The sequence below is a fragment of the Schistocerca serialis genome, chromosome 6 (genome assembly GCF_023864345.2).
Source record: "Schistocerca serialis cubense isolate TAMUIC-IGC-003099 chromosome 6, iqSchSeri2.2, whole genome shotgun sequence".
In the NCBI taxonomy this organism is placed as follows: domain Eukaryota; kingdom Metazoa; phylum Arthropoda; class Insecta; order Orthoptera; family Acrididae; genus Schistocerca; species Schistocerca serialis.
Genome location: NC_064643.1, coordinates 526,154,679 through 526,178,403, shown reverse-complemented (window position 1 = coordinate 526,178,403; position 23,725 = coordinate 526,154,679). Strand labels below are relative to the sequence as shown.

The 23,725-nt window shown below is 41.2% G+C and overlaps 1 protein-coding gene across 1 annotated transcript in view; it reads left to right on the top strand.

Annotated features, from left to right (window-relative positions):
• Window positions 1–23,725, top strand: part of LOC126484964 (uncharacterized) — a 183,465-nt gene that overhangs the window by 146,760 nt on the left and 12,980 nt on the right. Inside the window, exons 3-6 of the mRNA XM_050108566.1 lie at window positions 9,179–9,359; window positions 12,865–12,919; window positions 16,782–17,001; window positions 17,864–18,017. Of these exons, the coding sequence (XP_049964523.1) occupies window positions 9,179–9,359; window positions 12,865–12,919; window positions 16,782–17,001; window positions 17,864–18,017 (610 nt within the window). The remainder of the gene's footprint in view (window positions 1–9,178; window positions 9,360–12,864; window positions 12,920–16,781; window positions 17,002–17,863; window positions 18,018–23,725) is intronic.

Sequence of the window (23,725 nt, the reverse complement as noted above, 5' to 3'; positions counted from 1 at the left end):
AGACACATCGCCCACTTCAGGTGACGTAGAAGATTATCCGTCATCCGTTCAAAAGTTGCTGGTGCATTACTCAAACAAAAGGCATTACCTTAAACTCATACAGGCCCTCAGGGGTGATGAATGCAGTTTTCTCACGATCAGCCTCATCTACTTCGATTTTCGAGTATCCCGAGTACATGTTCATGGCTGAGAAAATCTTAGCCCCCTTCAGACAATCTAGTGTATCGTCAATTTGTGGAAGAGAGTAAACATCCTTTTTAATTATCTTATTAAGCTTGCTGTAATCAACACAAAAGCGCCAACTGCCATCCTTCTTCCTGACGAGAACCACTGGTGACGGCCATGGGCTCTGCGAAGGCTGAATGACGTCATTCTTCATCATTTTCTCTACCTCGTCGCGAATTATTCGACGTTACGTTGCTGACACACGGTATGCTCTCTGGTTTAGTTGTTGATGGTCTCCAGTGCTAATCCGATGCTTCACCGTCGATTTGTCTAATTTGCTCTTCAGCTGTGGATTGAAGCATTCTTGAAGAATGGCAAGTAGCTTCTTCTGTTGTTCCTTAGTGAGATCTGGTGATGGCGAGCTAGAAGATCTTGTCTCGAAGTGTTAGCGCTAATTTCGCCCACAGACTTGGCATGGGAGGTTTCTATGACGCTCAGCTGTTCTGCAATTAACGGCTCAGCATTTCCTACGCATATGCGTCTTGGAAGGATCTGCGGTTCTCGGCGACAGTTAACTATCCACAGTTCACCGAATTCTTAAACGAGACGACCTTGATCGGCGTGTTGGGGAGCGTCCTCACCAGCGGCTAGCTTGCATCGATGGTGACTTACGTCGTCCTGTACCCACATCTTCTTGTTCATCTTCGTCGTCCCGGATTTGGCGTCGGCTAAGATCAGTCTACTGTCTTCTGGCGCGGGCGTCATCAAATATCCGCCGCCTTTCTCGACAATAGTGCACCACATGGCGCGGTCGTCCGCAGTGGAAACATACTGGTTGGTTATCTGGGTCCTCCAGACGTCAGTCTTCCTTGGTGCCCAAACAGGTTCCTCATGCGGCATTGTAGGAACATAACTCCGCCTTGGTCTCGACTTTTTCACCATTTTAAAGGGAAATGAAGGACGAGAGATTGGGTTCAATGTCTGTTCCACTTCCTCCCTAATGATCTCTTGAAGCGTCTCCATTTTTTGCTCACCGTGAAATCCAAGTGCCTTCTGAACTTCGTCTCTCACTATCTGACGAAGAACACTTGTGAAATCAGTTGCTTCCCCCATCACAGACATCGATACGACGTTTGGAAGCTGTTCAAACTTCTTGTGTGTAATTATTTTTTGATGCGTTGTCTCCATATACTGGCACTATTTTATGAAGTCGTCTGCTGTCGAAACCTCCTTCAGGAGTAGGGCTTGATACAAGTCCTCAGCAACACCCTTCATGAGATGTGCAACCTTATTTTCCTCCTTCATTCTAGGATCCACTATTTTACACAGCTCCAAGACGTTTGAATGTAGGATGCTGCAGTATCTCCTGGACACTGTGCCCTGCACTTTATTTTATCTTCAGCCTTGACTTCTGTCGTTGTGTGTCGCCTAGAATACTTCCCAGCTTGTGGACTTCTCCTCGTTGTTCTCATACCACTGCTTGGCAGTGCCCTACAAGTAGAAAAATACGTTAGCCAAACACACGGTGTTATCCCATTTGTTAAATTTGGCTATACGCTCGAACCTTCAGCCACTTGTTTGGATCTTGGCCATCATCACGAGAGAACCCGGAAGGATGTCTCATGTGGTGGCACACAGTTGCTGCCATCGTAACGTCCTCTTCTTCTTCTGTCTCCGGTAGATTGCGAACTGCTGAATATGGCTCGAACTCGGGTTTCTCGCCACGTAAACGGCGGCTCTGTCGTGGCCTGATGGGAGCCACTGTGTTGTCGATAATGTACGCTATCACAAGTTCAAATACCCGGCGCCTCCACCAGAATAATGTCACGTAGAAGAAAGTATAATTAGATGAATGACGAACACTAACTTCACTTAACGAAGGTTTATTCAGCACTTGCACATACAAGAGCACAGAGTGAACTGCCTACTGGGCTCTGGTTAAGGTGGTGTGCTGCAATGGGAATGTATGGTTGGAGGGCTTCAGGCATGGACACCTTCTACACCCATCTTTCCGTGAAAGACCATATACCCACACCAGTGACAGCAGGGCTGTTTCCAAGTCGGCGTCGGACATCATCTCTGGTGACAGTGCTCCTGGTTCTGATGATACTGGTATCAGCAGTCGCTTAGGAATGGGTGATGCGGAATCCCTGACAGTGGTGTTGGAAGCAATAGAGGAACTGCTGATTTGGCCACCGAGGACAGATGCCCTTGCCCGCGCGGGAGTGGAGAACCAGCAGTAGCAGATGATGCGACACCTAATGTGGACAGGCTCAGAGGCGATTGTGTGACATGTGGGGGTGCCCGGCCATCCATGTGAAGGCAAAGCTTATCATGGTGCATTGAGCAGAGGCCGTCCTCCATGTAGATGTCACAGATACGATGTCCCCAGTGTCTTGCAATGACAGCTGGAATCCATTTAAGATGACGTCCAAAACCACATGCCCAGACAGAAGGCAAAGTTGGATGAAGAGCTGACTACATACTTTTTCATCTGAGTTTTGAACATTCGCACTAGGCATTCTGCTTCACCATGAAACAGCGGAGCAAGAATGTGATGGATTCCAAGAAAACGCCACAAACTCTTGTGATGAAAATTGTGGGCCATCATCAGAGACTAACATCGTGGACAAGCCTTTGAGTGAAAAAAAAATTTGGACAAAGCTGTGACTGTGGCAGTTGTGGATGTGGAATAACAACAAGTGATGTACAAAAAATGAGAATATACATAAACGAACAACAGTCAGTAAGCGTTGAGAAAGGGGTCAGCAAAAGCCACATGCATATGGTTCCATCAATACAACGGTGTTGTCCAAGGAAACAGTGACACCCGTGGAGGTACTTGGTGTGTCGCACAATGTGAACAGGAGGCAACCAGGCAGGCCTCGGAGGCATAACCGGACTGACAGTTTCTTTGCTATAACTAAGGGACTAGACCATTCATTTGATGCAATAGGCTGAACAATGCTGAATTCCATGAGGTGATCTAATTCGTCTTTGACTCATTCCCTGGGTGCTGCTGGAAGCAGATGGGCTCAGAAAAAATGAGGCCAAGCAGCAGGTTTCATGGTAGTGTGTACCCTAAAATTTTTGGCACATACCAATCCAGGAGAGGACAAAGAGGAAAACTCAGAACATAATGCACCTAACTGTGTATGTGACACCTGGTCAGACACTAAATTCACTTTATCTGAAATGGTAAAACCAAACAATTTAAAAGCATCCAGTCCAAGAAACATTCTCTGTACATGCATTATCTATAACAAGAAATGTAAGTGACCGGACAGCTGACTTGTAGAGGTCACTGGGGGAGAGAATTGGTCAAGAATAGGAATACTCTGTTTATTGTAAACTAACTTTCATGACACAGAGAGAAGTCCATATAAGTTTGTGAGTTTAACAAGGCTACTGCAGCGCCTGTATCCACTTGCATGTGCAGAACCTTACAAAAATGCACAACATCAATGAAAAGCTTGTTTGGCAAAACAGAAATAGCTGATACATTGAATTTTTGTATTGCAGACATAAGCAATGTGACCTTTTTTGTTGCAATTATGACAAGTAGCTCAGAATTTTGGACAGTCTGAGTGCTCATGGTTAATGAAACAATAATGGCAGGATGGGAGTGTGGAATGTGTACACTGCTGTTTACTGGACTGTATTTTGTTAGTGCGGCTGCTGCTGGGAGCCTTGACACTGTGATCATATGGAGACTGTCCCAATCATGTCTTGCCCCTGAAAACTATCTGAAGCTTGGTGTGGAGGAGTGGGTTGGATTGCTGATACCTCACAACATGACTCAGTTTGGTTACCCACAGCTCACACCACCTCGAACAATTATGCAATAGCCAAATCCTCAGAGAGGGATGGATTTTCACCCTGAAGGGCATGCTCTCGCACCTAACAATGTGGGACTAAATGAATGTTAGCATCTCTCACCATCTGATCAGCATACGGCTCTTTATGTGCGTCAGATGTAACATTACAACAATGTTTTAACCCATGCAGTTCAGCTCCCCACGCTCAATAGGAGTGATGTGGTTACTTCCTGCAGTGATAAAACTCAATGCAAGATGCAGTAACATGGGTGCACTTACAGTAGTATTTTGAAAGAAGTTCACATATTGGTCAAATATTAAAGAAGACAGATTCCGCAAAGGGGCAAATTGTCCTAAGACTTGATACATTCTTGGCCATATCCAAGAAAGGAAAAAGGTACAGTGTAAAATAGCACCAATAATCCCAAAACTTGGAAGTGTTGTTTCAGACGTTTCTTATATGCATCCCATTCCTCAATGGACTCATTGTATGTAGAAAAGGGAGTCAGATAAACCATGAGAGCCACGGTGGAAAGACAGCAGGTAACACAGACTGAGGAGGATGCCAACTAGACAAAACCAAAGCCAATGATTGAAGTACCTGAGTTTGATTGTCCAGTGCCTGTGATTGATGGTGCAATCCCATGGTGAATGACTCTTGCTGTTAGACCAATCAACATAAAATGTCCTCTGTAACACCATCAGCCATCATGAGAATAAACAGAGGACCAACCAAAGTTGAAATTTGCATGGAGGACAAGACCATAGTTGTCACCAGTAGTGTTGTAGGTAGGTACAATGTGACCAGCAGACTGAACACAACTTTATCCCGCAGAAGTATTAACAACTTGAACACAGTATTTAAGTAACATCTAGCAGGAATGAATTAAATACAGAGCATAATCATGCAGCCGCCAGTTTGTCTGCGTTCTGCAGTACGGGTGTCAAGGAGCTCTAGCAATACACATAGAGAACTGAAGCTGAGCATAGCTCAGCTAACCTTAAATAGACTGGGGCCTGTGGCGAACTCTGATGGTGACCCCTCTCTCTCTCTCTCTCTCTCTCTCTCTCTCTCTCTCTCTCTCTCTCACACACACACACACACACACACACACACACACACACACACACAAAAGTCTGAGGCACCCGTGCAGCCTTTTGAAGTATGTGCATGCAGTCACTGTGTGCAGGAATAAGGCAAAAACAGTTTGGAATATTATTAAAAAAGATGCAAACAAAAATAGTGACCATAATGAAATTTGGTCCTCAGGAAAAAAAAGTCTTGCAAAGGTGGCAACACTTGCAAATTATTAGCCTTCAGATTCAATGATTACTTCCTCCCAGTGGCAGAAAATGCTGCACTCCAAAGTAAACAACCACATAAAAGATGCAAGATTTACTTGTGCGAACACAGCATGCATCAACAACACACATTAGTGTATCAAATACAACCCCAAAGGATTCATCAGTGTGCTAAAAGTAATAATTCTACTCACTGTGAGGGTGTTTTTAGCAAAATATTAACGTTTTGTGCAGAATTGATAGGACTGTCCTTAAGCTGCCATTGTAATCATTTGATGTCTTCTGTTACATTTCCTGACATATTCAAATATGCTGTTGTAAAACGTGTCCGTAGACCTGAAGATAAGCAAATCACCTCTAATTATGGATGTAATTCTCTCACCATAATCTTTTCAAAAGTGTTTGAGAAAGTGGCCTAAAATACAGCACTAATTCATATAATAGAGGTGAACTTGTCAAATGACCTCTCAGTTTGGTTTTTGTAAAGGATTCTCCACAGAAAAAACAATGCAAGAAATTACAAATGGTGTGCTGCCAGAGCTAAACAAGAGGTATTATCATGACGGTATGTTTTGTGATGTTACCAAAGTCTTTGTGTTGTGTTTTTTCTTCAGTCAGAAGACTGGTTTGATGCAGCTCTCCATGCTACTCTGTCATGTGCAAGCCTCTTCATCTCTGCAACTTACATCCTTTTGAAACTGCTTACTGTATTCATCTCTCTGTCTCCCTCTATGATTTTTACCCCTCACACTTAACCCCAATACTACATTGGTGATCCCTTGATGACTCAGAATGTATCCTATCATTCAAATCCCTTCTTTTAGTCAAGTCGTGCCACAAATTTCTTTCCTCTCCAGTTCTATTCAGTACCTCCTCATTAGTAACATGATTTGTATGGATCACAAAATTCTGCTTGGCAAGCTTAAGTATTATGGCATTAATGGCATGGAAGGGGTGTTAATTTCAAAAGAGAAAGCAGACGGTCTCATTTACAGACAGTGTCACAAATGTGAAAGTGACCTCAAATCTGTGGAAATGTAACATGTGGGGTCTCAAAAGGATTGATTCTGTGCTCGCTCTTGTTTTTAACAAACATAATGATCATCCAATGACTTCAAATGCCATTTCAAAAACTGTAATATTTGCTCATGACACAAGCTTACTAACAGAGGGTCCAAACACAACGTTTGGAGACACAGTGCATATGTTAGCCAAATGGGCCTACAAGTTGTTCACAGATTACACTTTAAGACTTAATCTCTCAAATACTGAGATAATGTGATCTCAAAGAAGCAATAGTTACATGTTAGCACCAGAAATAGATTTCAACAGTTGTGCACTAAATGAAACACACTGTGTGAAATTCCTTGTGGTCCATGTGGAAAAACAAGTTCTAATTAGATCAACAAATAGATAAATAACTCAATAAGAACACTGGAGTATGTTTTGCTCTTAGAAGTATCTTTTGCTGTACTGACCTGAAGACAAAATTGCAGACTTGTTTTTCTATTTTCACTACAGTTCCTGTTATCTTACGGAATTACCTTATGGGGCAGGTTACCTACAATAAATAATGTGGTTATTCAATAGATGTGACTAGTAAGAATACTGTGTAAAAAAATATAATATCATTCATTTTTCTGTCTCAGTTGCCCATTTTTTAAATTGTATGACTAGTTTTGGTCACACATGATCATCTTCAGATCTATGTAATTGTGTAAGTAATCCATAGAGGTTACATTACAGAGCTACATAAACTACAAAAATTTTTAATAGCAACACAATTGCTGAATTATCTCATGACAGATGTGTCAGCTATAATGAATATTGTATGAGGTAGATAGCTGCAAATATTGCAGAGATCTCTTTAATGATTTTGGAATTCTTTCACTCACTTCCCAGTACATTTCCCATTACTGATTTTTGTTACTGACCATAAAAATCAGTTTCAATAACATTGCAAGACTGAAAAATTATTTTGATATGGACTTTGCCTCATTGTCAAGTATTCAGGGTGGAGTTATATACTGTAGCATTGTGAATTCCTACCATTTCAAAAGAAAATTACAAGCATACCTCTCCTACCACACCCTCTCTGTGCAGTATCCTTTCTTTTGTGACTGCAAGTTACAGAGGAGAATTTTTTGAAGTTTTGAAGATAGGAGATGAGGTACTGGTGGAAATAAAGCTATGAGGATGAGTTTTGAGGCATGCTCACGTAGCTGAATTGTTAGAGCACTTACCTGTGAAAGGCAAAGGTTCTGAGTTTGAGTTCTGGTCCAGCACACAATTTTCAGCTGCCAGGAAGTTTCATATCACCACACATACCACTACTGTAGAGTAAAAATTCACTATGGAAACAATTCCCCCAACTGTGGCTAAGTCATGTCCCCACAGTATACAGGGTGTCCATAAAGTCCCTTTACAACTTCAAAATTTTATTACAATGGCAGTTGTTGAAGTATTTCAACAAAATTTCTTTTATTGTAATCACTGTTTACTAAAGTTTTTATATATACTAAAATTTCGTGTTTCAGATACTTGATGGGTGGATGGAACTGAACCTCTATAAAATGGCAACTCCTCAATAGAAGGCACAATGTGTGTCCTGGTTTATTGAGACAAAATTGGATGTTCAGACTCAATGAAACTTCAGTATGAAGTATGGGAGAGATCCACCATCACACCCTTCAATCCGTGCATGGCACAAAAAATTTATGGAGACAGGGACAGTGTTGGATAAAGGGAGGAGCAGGCAACCAAGAACATCCGAGGAAAACATCGTAATGCCATTGCCACCATTGATGATGCTATGCTATAGCGAACATGGCAAGTAATCGAGTACCATCTTGATGTGCTTGATGCAACTAAAGGCGCCCATACAGAAGTCTACTAAACACTGTCAAAAAAAAATTTTATAAACACTGATTACGACAAAAGAAATGTTGTTAAAATATTTCAACAACTGCCGTTGTAATAAAATTTGGAAGTTGTAAAGGGACTTTATGGACACCCTGTACTTTCTCCCAGGAGTGCTACTCCCATGAGTTACACAAGAGAACTCCTTTGAAATTTGGAAGGTAGAAGATGAGGTACTGGTGGAAAGTAAAGCTGTGAGGATGGATCGTGAGTCATGCTTGGGTAGCTCAGTTGCACTAGCCTGCGAAAGGCAAGGGTCGTGGGTTGGGAGTCCCATTCAGGTACAAAGATTTAGTAGATTTAATCTGCTAGAAAGTATCATACTTTATCGATCACTCTTTCTACAAAGTATTTGAATAGCTAGATTCAAGAATTGAAAAGTTCTTTTAGCTACATGGCAAGAAGCTGTGTTAATCGTAAAGCTTCATAGCCTGTAAAAATATATTATAAACAGGAATCCTATGTTTACTGATTTGCATACCTATTTCCTTTGAAAAATGCCATTGAAATTAAGTAAGTATTAAACTTAGCATTAAGCAATATAGTGATAATTTATTGTCCACAAAATATACAGATTAAGTTCCTGTCATTTGCTTGTTTTTTTTTTATGCATACCTTGAATCAATCCACATTTCTTTGGTTGTCCTTCTTGGTGTCAATGAAGGTTAATGAAAGAATAATTTAAGTCTTATTTGTTTCTGTTTATGACCAGATCAAAATTATTCACAAAGTGAGGTAAAAAGGGGAGAAAGAACTTCATTCTACTAATTTTCTATAAAATTGCCATGGCAGGCAATACATTTCTATACTGTCACAGTGTTTGTCCAAACATTAGTTCTATTACCGTGTCAGTATGTTGATGTTTAAGTGGAAGAAGTTTCATAAAGCTTGGTGCTCTGCTAAGAATCGTTATTGGTGGTGAAAACCTTATAATTTTCTAGTGCCATTATGACACAGATCTAATGTCCAAACAGGACAGCGGCACAGTGCCTCCGAGTTCTGCGGGTGGCTGGAAGTGGGGCAGCTGGCGCATTCCGAGTGAGTACCTGCCGCTGCTGGTGGGGGCGGTGTGCGGCGGTGCGCTCCTCCTGCTCGTCCTCATCGCCCTCATTGTCTGGCGCTGCTGTGTTATGCCACGACGAGACAAGGCCTATTGTAAGTACCAAAATCTGCTTCCTGCATTACACTGGTTTACTCACTATGATGCTTACCACAGCACTGAGAGAGGTCAGTTCAGGTTTGTATAAAGTACACACAGTGTTGTTGTGCACAATTGAGTACTCACCTGTATTGGTTGGCACGAACCTCACTACAGGCTTCTGCCCTGGCAGTCAGCAGAAAGGTGTATCTTCAGATCAGAGATGTCAGTGGCACATAATTAAAAGAAATTGTTTGGAAGGTCCTCTAAAATAACTACTTGCATGGATAAGTATGCAGTTCCAGAAGGACACTGTAATAAAACACATTATGTTAGCCAATCAGGTCCTTTGACTTTTCAGATTAGATTAGATACACTGTCCAGTCCAAAGACCTGCAATGAGGAAATCCTCAGGACATGGAATATATCAGAAAATATTGGCTATGTAATACACATTTACAAAAGAACGGGTTTGGCTGTGCTCCTTCCACAGATCGTAAATGATAACGCCCTTAAGTATGTGAAAAAAGTTTTATACTTCCTTTAATTTCTAAAGTGCATAAGATTATTCCGTGGCTATTTTAGCAAAGAAAGAGGGGCAGGGGAGGGAGAGAGAGAGAGAGAGATAGATTTGTAAGTTTTGCATACACAGATCACATTACTGCTGTAAAGCTTTGCCAGAGTCATATATTAGAGAACATTCTAGCAATTTTGTGCCCTCAGAAGACAACAGACACTATTTCCCCACTGTCATCTGAGAACTGGTTCATAATGTACTATGAAAGAAGAAAAGGTGTAAAAATACACAACTTCCATATGATGGCCAGCAGAAACCAGTCATTAGTTACAAAAACTGATGCATTGTCCTATATAGTAGCAGACAAAAAAGTTAGTGACACAACTACATTCAAACAGTAAATCAAAAATTTCAGTTCATAATAAAGATAAACTGCACTTTTCACACAGAGTGAAGTGCTTAGAATCACATGCAAGCACTGCAGAAAAGTATATATTAGTCAGTAATGCAGAGTTGTCAGTTCAAGTTATCTGAATGTGAGAGAATCTGGAGACTGAAAAAGAATGATTCAACATCTGCTGACCATCTTTCAACAGAAAACAACTCTTGTGATGTAGAATGTGGATTTTTATATTATGTTAAGAAAAGCGGAAAGATCATCCTGCTGATAGCAGTTAGTGACCAAACTTAATTTCCTTTTTCCCCTCTGTTTAAAAGTTTTAATTAGAAATGCTAGATTAAAATTGTAAATTCAACTTTATTTTTCATCATTTATGAAATGTACATAAAAACATAGTTTCCCTTTTCAGTTAACGTAACTAATTCTGTGTTACGTAAAAAAAAAAAAAAAAAAAAAAAAAAAGTAATACTTTCATATGGAAACACTCTACATGGGGCAGATGTGGACTCTGACCACAATGTATTGGTTATGAACTGTAGATTAAAACTGAAGAAACTGCAAAAAGGTGGGAATTTAAGGAGATGAGACCTGGATAAAATGACTAAACCAGAGGTTGCACAGAGTTTCAGGGAGAGCATAAGGGAATAATTGACAGGAATGGGGGAAAGAAGTACAGTAGAAGAAGAATGCGTAGCTCTGAAGGGTGAAGTAGTGAAGGCAGCAGAGGATCAAGTAGGTAAAAAGACGAAGGCTAGTCGAAATCCTTAGGTAACAGAAGAAATATTGAATTTGATTGATGAAAGGAGAAAATATAAAAATGCAGTAAATGAAGCAGTCAAAAAGGAATACAAATGTCTCAAAAATGAGATCGACAGGAAGTGCAAAATGGCTAAGCAGGGATGGCTAGAGGACAAATGTAAGGATGTAGAGGCTTATCTCACAAGGCGGGTAAGATAGATACTGCCTACAGGAAAATTAAAGAGACCTTTGGAGAGAAGAGAACCACTTGTATGTTTATCAAGAGCTCAGCTGGAAACGCAGTTCTAAGAAAAGAATAAGGGAAAGCAGAAAGGTGGAAGGAGTATATAGAGGGTCTATACAAGGGCGATGTTCTTGAGGACAATGTTATTATTTATGAAGAAGATACAAAAATTTCCATACCTGTGTCAGACACACATCATTTATCTATTTTTTTGATAATCAGTTGTCGCTGATTAGTGGTCTAAGAAATCAGAAGCTGGTTTGTGACTAAATAAATATAATTTTGCAGATCAGTAGGAAGTGTTTTCTAATTGTTATTGTTGACGCGTTCTGCCAAGAACCAGTGAAAAATTCAGTTAATATTCTAAAGCATTTTTATTATACAGACATTTATTTACAGTCACTACACCTGCAATCGTATGCAGATGGAATGGAAGAGGGAGCTGATACTGGTGCACTAATCCCTCCGCAGCATACTGGGCTGTGTACAAGTGTCAATGGATTTGTCAACATGTGTCTACTAGTCACTGAATAATGCTCTGTGCCCATAAGTCTTCTGACACACACACACACACACACACACACACACACACACACACACACACACACACAGAGAGAGAGAGAGAGAGAGAGAGAGAGAGAGAGAGAGAGAGAGAAAATAATCGTTACAGCTACATTGTGCACAAAGCTAGAACTGCAGCAGTACCGCAAGCTGATTCAGAATTGTAGTACCAGCATTGCTTACTCAGTTGGCACAATCTAGCTGTAAAGGTATGTGTGTGTGTGTGTGTGTGTGTGTGTGTGTGTGTGTGTGTGTGTGTGTGTGTGTGTGTGTGTGTCCCACCCATTGTAGCTTGTAAAAGGATTCTTCCAAAAGAGAGTGAAGGTTTCAGTCTTATTTATATGCCTGTTGAGGAGTCAACTATTTGGTGAGCTGTTATCTTTACTTCTAAATTATCGTGTTTTTATATTATGAAAAGTATAGTAGCTTTTCACCATATAGTGGAGATGATGAGTTGCAGATAGGCACAATCAAAAAGACTGCCGGAAAGTGGTCTCTCGGCCAACAAGGCTTTTGTTGAAAATATGCAACATAAACACATACACTCGCACAAATGCAACTCGCACACACATGGCCAGCTGAAGCCAGAGGACTTTCCATTGTTTGTCTTTCAGTATAACCAAAAATCTGTTTTCTCAAATACAAAATATTCTCGTGTACTCATAAGTTCAGTGTTCTGTACCACTACCACTGTTGATTTCCTTCTAGGTGAGTTCTGTAGCAGAGAGAGAGAAGATTATTTCCCATGTATTTCTGTGTATTCCAACTTTAATGTAGCATGGTGCTTCAATTCTTTTTTGCTTTATAAATAACTGTTTAGATAATATCTGAAAATTTTATCTTAACCTCTGTGAGTATAATTAGAAATTACTGATTGGTTTTTTAATTATTATTTTCTAATTTGTATTCTTGATTTCTCTTTATGGTGCTTAATGATACAGATATAATGATGAATTAAATATTTTGACACATTCTACATCCATGTGTTATGACACAAAAATTGATCTATGGAATATGTATTCCAGTGAACAAATATAATAAAAAAATTTCTTTTGTTATTAGGTGCAAGAGAAGAGATGGCAGCAAGACAAAGAAGTGGTGTACCTGTTATGCCAAGGTAATATACACATCCATTGCATGGTGGTTCTCTCTCTCTCTCTCTCTCTCTCTCTCTGTTTCTCTTTTCAGTGATTTTGTCTGTATTATCTGACAGTATAGTTTTTAATTTGAGATTTTGATTTTTCCCACAACCATTTTATAAATATTTTATCTTGCAGATATTCTCATGAACATTAATCCTAGTCATTAACATGATTACACATCATTTTGTAGTTCATAAAATACTCTAATTTTACAAAGTAGGAAAAAATACATCTAGCTTAAGTAAGTCTTGCTATCCCCGTGGCACCATATAACCACTTCATTTTAAAAAGTGTCCAGACTCATAAGTGCAGCAGAACATAATTACTCATTTGTTGATGATGCAAGTTTTATTGTAAAGTTAGTACATCAGCTGAGATAATTTAAAATGATAATTTGTGAAAATTGTTAATAGTCTTCCAGGTTAACATTGACCAACAGAAAGGGTCAATTTGCTCAGTTGTTTGTTTAAGAAATCATGTAGCGTGCCAGCACAGCATATAGGCTAGTATGTTTTGGATGGTAGATATTTATTACAACATGAATTGGAGAAATTATTTTGTGGACTTGTAGAATGAATAGGTTTTGCTATAGAATGATTTGTGGTTTGGGTATGGAAACTGGTTAGCTTATATATTATTTCACCCACTGATGGTTTGTAGCAAAAAAGGAAATTTGATAATGGCAAAAATTATAAGAAATTATTTATGGGATTCAGAGATATGCATTTCAGGTATCTGTTTAAACAGTTATGTGCAGTAGTCTCACACTTCTTATGTTCTGTGATGAAATTTATCAGTAGTGCCTACTATTCTGAGAACGATGGTGATGTTGCAAAATAGATTCAGTGATAATAATTCACAAATAGATACAACAAAGAATAGTGTATGCAATTTTTAATACTATGATTACGTATTATGCTTAGAAAGGAGTGTAGTTCATTGCTAAAGCCCATTAATAATCACTCCAGGGAAATAAAAAAAAGTCTGTCAGACAATTTAAACATGTTTAAACATAGATACAAATAGTATTTTTTGTAATAACTCCTTCTACATCCACAGATGAGTTATCAAACAGAAATATTTAGTAGTAACCAGCAAATAATTATGTACAGGAGTTGGGCAAAGTTATAGGGACACTTTGGTACAAACACCTTATTTCTAAGGTGTGTTTTCTGATTTATCTTTTGTACAGTTACATCTTACCCTTCTTTGGAAGTGTCCTGAACTGCCATTATATCTATGATCACAGTTGCACTGTTTCACTCTAAGCTCATTTTATATGAGGACTTCCAATGAGGGCAACTTGTATTGACACTTACTGTTACATCTGTCACACATCTAGTACGACAATATCAGCTCCCCCCAGACTACAACGTGGCTATAGTTCCATGGTGATACAGCTTTATTCATTGTCCTCCATGGCAATATTTCATAGTGCTTGGCAGTGTGGAAGGTTTCTGCCCCCTCCCTGCTGCAATTCATAGCCATTAAAGCCATTCTTGTCTCTTACACTCCTGGAAATTGAAATAAGAACACCGTGAATTCATTGTCCCAGGAAGGGGAAACTTTATTGACACATTCCTGGGGTCAGATACATCACATGATCACATTGACAGAACCACAGGCACATAGACACAGGCAACAGAGCATGCACAATGTCGGCACTAGTACAGTGTATATCCACCTTTCGCAGCAATGCAGGCTGCTATTCTCCCATGGAGACGATCGTAGAGATGCTGGATGTAGTCCTGTGGAACGGCTTGCCATGCCATTTCCACCTGGCGCCTCAGTTGGACCAGCGTTCGTGCTGGACGTGCAGACTGCGTGGGACGACGCTTCATCCAGTCCCAAACATGCTCAATGGGGGACAGATCCGGAGATCTTGCTGGCCAGGGTAGTTGACTTACACCTTCTAGAGCACGTTGGGTGGCACGGGATACATGCGGACGTGCATTGTCCTGTTGGAACAGCAAGTTCCCTTGCCGGTCTAGGAATGGTAGAACGATGGGTTCGATGACGGTTTGGATGTACCGTGCACTATTCAGTGTCCCCTCGACGATCACCAGTGGTGTACGGCCAGTGTAGGAGATCGCTCCCCACACCATGATGCCGGGTGTTGGCCCTGTGTGCCTCGGTCGTATGCAGTCCTGATTGTGGCGCTCACCTGCACGGCGCCAAACACGCATACGACCATCATTGGCACCAAGGCAGAAGCGACTCTCATCGCTGAAGACGACACGTCTCCATTCGTCCCTCCATTCACGCCTGTCGCGACACCACTGGAGGCGGGCTGCACGATGTTGGGGCGTGAGCGGAAGACGGCCTAACGGTGTGCGGGACCGTAGCCCAGCTTCATGGAGACGGTTGCGAATGGTCCTCGCCGATACCCCAGGAGCAACAGTGTCCCTAATTTGCTGGGAAGTGGCGGTGCGGTCCCCTACGGCACTGCGTAGGATCCTACGGTCTTGGCGTGCATCCGTGCGTCGCTGCGGTCCGGTCCCAGGTCGACGGGCACGTGCACCTTCCGCCGACCACTGGCGACAACATCGATGTACTGTGGAGACCTCACGCCCCACGTGTTGAGCAATTCGGCGGTACGTCCACCCGGCCTCCCGCATGCCCACTATACGCCCTCGCTCAAAGTCCGTCAACTGCACATACGGTTCACGTCCACGCTGTCGCGGCATGCTACCAGTGTTAAAGACTGCGATGGAGCTCCGTATGCCACGGCAAACTGGCTGACACTGACGGCGGCGGTGCACAAATGCTGAGCAGCTAGCGCCATTCGACGGCCAACACCGCGGTTCCTGGTGTGTCCGCTGTGCCGTGCGTGTGATCATTGCTTGTACAGCCCTCTCGCAGTGTCCGGAGCAAGTATGGTGGCTCTGACACACCGGTGTCAATGTGTTCTTTTTTCCATTTCCAGGAGTGTATATAAAGACTACTGGCAAGACTGCTGAAATTACTGTATGTGTCTGCAGAACACAGGTTAATGTCTGCTGAACAAAGAAAATAATAATCATAGAGTGGCTTTGAGAAGAAAGAAGAAGAGCAGCAGCTACCTCCCTCATTTTTTAAACCAAGTGAATGCAAAAGGAGGCTTCGGTGCTGCAAGAGAACAGAACATGGACAACCAACTGGTGTAAACATGTAACATCATCTGACAAATTTTCTTTCATATTGTTGCCTATCACAAAAGGTGAAAAGTACCAGGGAAGTGTAAGATAAAAATCTCTTCTTTACACTACAAAGCACACTTGATATCCTCTAATAGGTTGTGCATATAGTGGTTTTCAGTGAGTTTCATGGTCTCACTGAAAGCAAAATTAAGTGAAACCGTTCAATGCCATAAAGTTTACTCAGTAGCTTGAACATTGTTCTCAGAAGGGGGTTACACCATATAAGATTACAGTACCCCACTTGTGTAGCTATAATTGCCCAAGATTGTTTTGATATGGATGGAATAACACACTGTCTCTCATCTTCTGAGAGGCTGGAATTTAATATTGTGAAGCGACTGTGATCTGAATTGGAAATACACTTAAGAGCCCATTATACTCCTTGAGCATCTCTCAAATTATGGGAACAGTTTCTTTAAGGAAAATAATATAAAACTCCACTGACTGCCGTATTCAATGCTTATAAGTCTGTCATCACAAGGATCCTGCCAAATGTGCCCCTACACAATGTTATGTCGGTGTTTGCATCATCCTCGTCTGCTCTGACACTGTTTGAATTACTTTTCTACAAATGAAGTTAATAACTAATAAACTAGTTCTTATATTGCATTCTCTGCTTTCAAACACATGTTTCAGTTGTTATGTTTTCTGATTGCAGCCACTCTGCTGTGTACGCAGCCCCAAAAAGTGGGCAGTGGGCATACAGCAGCCGTCTGGTAGTACCTGCAAACCCTGCTGCAGCAGCAGCAGTGGCTCCTATTGTCACTGGTTCCCACTGGTTCTACAACAGCAGGGTGCTCAGTCCTAACAACCTTGAACGACTAGACCCCTGTCCCTTGCCAAGATCTGTCAGCTGTATGCAGGACCAAAACCAAGTCGTAAGTATGGTTCTCTCAACAAAGTTACTCTCCACATTTTAAATAGGAATTAGGAATATCTGTTCATATGTCTGTTGTAACTTTCAGAAAGGGAAATTGCTTTGTGATGTAGAAAGCTTGTTTATTCCTAACAGCTGCAGGTCATAAATTTTGGAAGTTCATTATATTGTTACGTACTGTTTAACTGTATTTAATATTATGGGCTGTATGAGAGACAATGCCAATGCGACATCACAAAAACTGCCCAATAAAATAACTAAAATAGTAAATGTAGGAGGGGTGGGATGTACATCAGTCAGAATCTAAGTTAAGACATTTCATTCATCTCAAAATTTGGGTTATGGATGACCTAGTCCACTCCCCTCCCCCCCACCCCCCCCCCCCCCCCCCCCCCCCCCCCCCCCCCCCCCCCCCCACCACCTCCCCACTTCCATGACATTCCCTCCTGTCTCCCACAATGCGTTATGTTGTATACTTCTGTTGGCTGCACAAGATGTGCCTCCCAAAGATAAGAATTGGCAAAAAAATTTTCCTTTGTATGGATTCATCAAAGATAACCCTTGATAGAGCAGTGTACAGATTAGGATAATAAAATAATAAGTGATAGATGAAATATTGAGGAAAAAGCTGTGTGACTGTTTTTATATATCAAAAAATGAATATTCTGCTTTCAGGTTTAGTGCAAAATAAATTACTGGAAGATATATTAAAGCAAGAAGTGGAACTCCAAGTTTTTGGCTTTGAATGTAACACAGATGTTTCATTGCAGAAGGATTCACATTAAAATAGATATTTTTTGTAATTTTTTAAATAATGTTTCACTTGTTATCATATGCTATAAGAAGTCTGGTCAATGTTTCAGCCTCAGAGTTGTGCAGACAAGAGGCGCAGACCAATAAGCCAACCAATCAGGTTTGGTCCTTGTGATGTTGCAACTGGTGGAGAACCGAGGGGAAACCATTTGCCAGAAATTTCAGAGTTCAATGCACACAGTAGCCAATATGCCTCGAGCAGCAGTGAGTATCATTATGACAAACAAGTAATTTTGTATTAGTAAACTATTTGCATATTACTAACATAATGTTATTCTCTAATTTCCTTGAGCTTTTCTGAACAGAAAAAAGCTTCTTATCACTAATTCATAAAATAATTACACATGTGAGGGTAGACTCTGTCTGACAGACCATTACTTACCAGATATAAGAGGCTTGGTGTTGTTCACTCTCTCTCTCTCTCTCTCTCTCTCTCTCTCTCTCTCTCTCTCTCATGTGTATACATGTGTGGGTGTCAGAAGAACTTTTTCCATCAACTTAGTTATTATCCTTTTGTATGTATTTTTCTCACTAGACTTAATACTGTACTAAGCTTAGTTCATAAGAAATATGTTAATTTTGGATAAGAACTGTATTATTAACTTTTTAATAAGTTATCAAGGGAAAAGAATGTTTGGACTTAATTTTATTCATAATTAATGATAGATCTATCACTGAAAGTTTGCTCCTATGTGTGGAAGGAAATGCAAGAGTTTCAGCATTCAAAATGGAAATAAATTCTGGAAACTCAGGCTTTTTCAAATGAACTTTTACGGATTAAGCAGTTTCCTTATTTTTAATTTACATGGAAGAAGGCCTATAGGTCTGCTCAATTCCTACAACTTAGTACAGACAGTGCACTTTCTAACAAGAAAACAGGGAAGGGTAACATTCCTACACTGTTGATATTCCTACCTGGAGTTTTCATTGTTTTAAACAGTAACAATTAACTTAGGTGTTCACTGCCATATAGTGATACAATAAAACCAACACTGATGGAAACTTGGCAGAGTGATGTTCCAAGATGGCAAATGAAAGATTTAATGTACAACACACCTTCAAATATCACTGAAGAAAAAAAAAAGTATTTTGTTCAACCAAATGTAATACTTTTCTACAAACCTGCTTCACTTTCTTTCATAGCTCTTTCCCACAAAAAAAAGTCACGTGCAATACCAAGGACCTACCTCTCTAAGTAACCCGTGGTATCAGGATATCAAATAGAAGAAAATGGTATATGACACTCACAGAAAAGTTGCAGTAGTTCATAACAAAATGATGAAGAACATCATCATAAAGCCAAAATTATACAAGAAAAAAATTTCAACTTTATAATCATTTGTGAAACACTGTCAAGGCAGAAAAAGGGTGCTCAAGATATTACGTCCCTAGTGTGGAAAACTCGATGTATTACTGGTTCACTAGGCATATGCAAAATACACTCCTGGAAATGGAAAAAAGAACACATTGACACCGGTGTGTCAGACCCACCATACTTGCTCCGGACACTGCGAGAGGGCTGTACAAGCAATGATCACACGCACGGCACAGCGAACACACCAGGAACCGCGGTGTTGGCCGTCGAATGGCGCTAGCTGCGCAGCATTTGTGCGCCGCCGCCGTCAGTGTCAGCCAGTTTGCCGTGGCATACGGAGCTCCATCGCAGTCTTTAACACTGGTAGCATGCCGCGACAGCGTGGACGTGAACCGTATGTGCAGTTGACGGACTTTGAGCGAGGGCGTATAGTGGGCATGCGGGAGGCCGGGTGGACGTACCACCGAATTGCTCAACACGTGGGGCGTGAGGTCTCCACAGTACATCGATGTTGTCGCCTGTGGTCGGCGGAAGGTGCACGTGCCCGTCGACCTGGGACCGGACCGCAGCGACGCATGGACGCACGCCAAGACCGTAGGATCCTATGCAGTGCCGTAGGGGACCGCACCGCCACTTCCCAGCAAATTAGGGACACTGTTGCTCCTGGGGTATCGGCGAGGACCATTCGCAACCGTCTCCTTGAAGCTGGGCTACGGTCCCGCACACCGTTAGGCCGTCTTCCGCTCATGCCCCAACATCGTGCAGCCCGCCTCCAGTGGTGTCGCGACAGGCGTGAATGGAGGGACGAATGTAGACGTGTCGTCTTCAGCGATGAGAGTCGCTTCTGCCTTGGTGCCAATAATGGTCGTATGCGTGTTTGGCGCCGTGCAGGTGAGCGCCACAATGAGGACTGCATACGACTGAGGCACGCAGGGCCAACACCTGGCATCATGGTGTGGGGAGCGATCTCCTACACTGGCCGTACACCACTGGTGATCGTCGAGGGGACACTGAATAGTGCACGGTACATCCAAACCGTCATCGAACCCATCGTTCTACCATTCCTAGACCGGCAAGGGAACTTGCTGTTCCAGCAGGACAATGCACGTCCGCATGTATCCCGTGCCACCCAACGTGCTCTAGAAGTTGTAAGTCAACTACCCTGGCCAGCAAGATCTCCGGATCTGTCCCCCATTGAGCATGTTTGGGACTGGATGAAGCGTCGTCTCACGCGGTCTGCACGTCCAGCACGAACGCTGGTCCAACTGAGGCGCCAGGTGGAAATAGCATGGCAAGCCGTTCCACAGGACTACATCCAGCATCTCTACGATCGTCTCCATGGGAGAATAGCAGCCTGCATTGCTGCGAAAGGTGGATATACACTGTACTAGTGCCGACATTGTGCATGCTCTGTTGCCTGTGTCTACGTGCCTGTGGTTCTGTCAGTGTGATCATGTGATGTATCTGACCCCAGGAATGTGTCAATAAAGTTTCCCCTTCCTGGGACAATGAATTCACGGTGTTCTTATTTCAATTTCCAGGAGTGTATTTAATAATCATTTTCTTTTAATAGGTGGCAAGTTGCATAAAAGTTTTTGTGGTACAAGCAAGCGTACATAGCTTTTAAAAGCAGGTTTTTCAAGACATTTACAATGAATTCAACTACAGAAAACAAGACTGACTCAGTTATCAAATTAATAAAGAGTTAAGCACATGAAACATTACATACACTTAAGATGATAAGTGAATACCTATCTAGTCTGTACCTTGCCACCTGTGCAGTGTGTCTTTCAAGTGCTGCTAGTTTCCACTGAAGTTAAGTAAAAATTGGTCAAACATTTTGGAAGATATAATATAAAATCACTCATAGTATGAATTCAGGAAAACTTCATCATCAGAAAATGCATATTATGGTTCTGTGTCTGAGGCACTTTCTATGTTAAATCTGCGCACCTACTCCATATGGCAGAGGGTACTTTGTATGACTACTAGTCAATCTCTTTCCTGTTCCACTCACGATTTCTCTTATCTTGTCTTCACAGTCCTTATTCAAAATGTTCATTTGTGGCAGTAGAATAGTTTTGCAGTCAGGTGCAAATGACAGTTTGCTGAATTTTTTCAGTGGTGTTTCATGAAAACAAATTGTCTTCTGTCCATGGATTCCCAAATGAGATCCCAAGCAGCTCCAAAATTTTCTCATGCTGATCAGACTTACTGTTAACAAATCTGGCAGCACACAGCTGAATTGTTTCAGTATATTCCTGTAGTTTGACACTGTGGGATCCAAAACACTCAAGCAGTACTCGAGAATGGGCTGCACTAGTGTTTTATATATGGTGTCCTTTGTAGATGAGCTACACTTTCTTAAAATTCTACCAATAAAGTACAGCTGACCATTTGTCTTCCCTAGTGCTGAATTAATGTGTTCATTGGATTTCATGTAACTTTGCAACATTACGGCTAGATATTTAATTGACGTGACTGTGTCAAGCAGCAAATGTCTAATACTATATTTGAACATCACAGGACTGTGTTTCCTACTTGTATGCATTAACCCACATTTTTTTTTACAGCAAACTGCCATTCATCACACCAAATAGAAATTCTGTCCAACTACAACCACTCAGTAAAGACACTTTCCTGTATACTACAGCATCATCAGCCAACAGTCAGAGATTGCTGCTCACCCTATCTATCAGATCATTCATGTATTTAGAGAACAAGAGTGGTCCTATCACACTTGCTTGTGGCACTCCTGATCATATTGTTGTTTCTGATGAACACTTGCCTTCCATGACAATGCTCTGGGTGCCACTGCTTAAGAAGTTTTTTTGCCACTCATATATCTAGGAACCTGTTCCACATGCTTGGACCTTCCTTAGCTGTCTGCAGTGTAGCACTGTGTCAAATGCTTTCTGGAAATCTAGAAATATGTAATTTACCTGTTGCCATTCATCCGTGGTTCACAGGATATTGAAGGACAAACTGAGTTTCACACAAGCAATGCTTTCTAAATCTGTGCTGATTTGTGAACAGAAACTTTTCTGTCTCAAGAAAATTTATTCTATTTAAGCAGAAAATGTGCTCAAGACTTCTGCAGCAAACAAATGTTAAGGATAAAGGTCTGTAACAATATTGTGAAAAGGAAAGTTGCTACTCACCATATAGTGGAGATGCTGAGTCACAGATAGGCACAACAAAAAGACTGTCACAAATAATAGCTTTCTGCCAGTAAGGCCTTTGTCAAAATTAGACAGCAAACACACACATACACACTCATGCAAATACAACAACTCACTCACACAACTGCAGTCTCAGGCAACTGAGGCCACATTGCGACAGTTGCCTGAGACTGCAGTCGTGTGTGTGAGTTGTGTTTGCGTGAATGTGTATGTGTGTGTTTGCTGTCTAATTCTGACAAAGGCCTTACTAGCCGAAAGCTATTATTTGTGACAGTCTTTTTGTTGTGCCTATCTGCGACTCAGAATCTCCACTATATGGTCTGTAGCAAATTTCCTTTTCACAAAATTGTTACATGCCATTCTGTGTTTTCCAAGGATAGAGGTCTGTAAGTTTGGAGGTCCATTCTTTCATTCATTTACCCTTTTTCCCAGATGCTTGGGACATTGCATTGGTGAGAGATTCACAATAAATACATGCTAAGTAAGGGGCCAGTGCCAAAGAGTACTCTCTGTAAAACTGAAATGGGATTCCATCCATACCTGGCAACTTATTTGTTTTCATCTCTTTTAGTTGCTTCTCAACTTTTGGGATTTCTGTTTCTATGTCCTTCATGTGAGAGTATGTGCTATGGTGAAAAAATGGTATACCTGTACAATTCATCTGTGTGAGTGAGTTTTTGAACACAAAATTTGAAAATCTTCTTTCCTCTCACTGCCTTCTATTGCCACACAAGATTGGTTTGATGAATGACTGGACAGAAGCCTTCAACCTGCTTATAGATTTTATGTCGAACCAGAATTTTCTCATATTCTTGGCAAGGTCTTCCACTAAAGTCTGACAATCTCTGCTTTCTCAGCATTTTCCAAATTTTGTTTTGTCTTTTTCATCATTAATCCATTTACACAGCTCATAGTTCTCCAGAGCATGAATTACAATCAATGTAAACTTTGCCCATAACTCCCCCATGTCCATAATATTGGAAATGATGTCCATTAATTGTTTAAATAGGATGATAACAATTACATATCTGCTCTTTCTAGCATAAATACTCTACTCCTCTTGTTGGTGGATTTCTTAACTTCAGTAATTGTGGTGCCTATGATGATATCTTGTTTGCTAAACCCTATACTGACACTGCCAGAAAGGTCACAATTTCTGGTAACTATGAGATCTAAAATATTTACATTGCGTGTGGACTATTGAATTGGCTGCTCAGCTTTTGGGAAACATATTCAGAACTAATTCGCCAGATTTTCTGTCCCTGCCACCTGCAGTGAATCCATAGACATCCCAGTCTATTCTATGCAGTTTAAAGTGGCCTCTGATTGCTAGTATCAAGATACTTCAACACTACTGAGCGTTAACTTTTTTTGAATGGCTCCACAAATGGAACTGTGGAATCAGATGGCTGGTA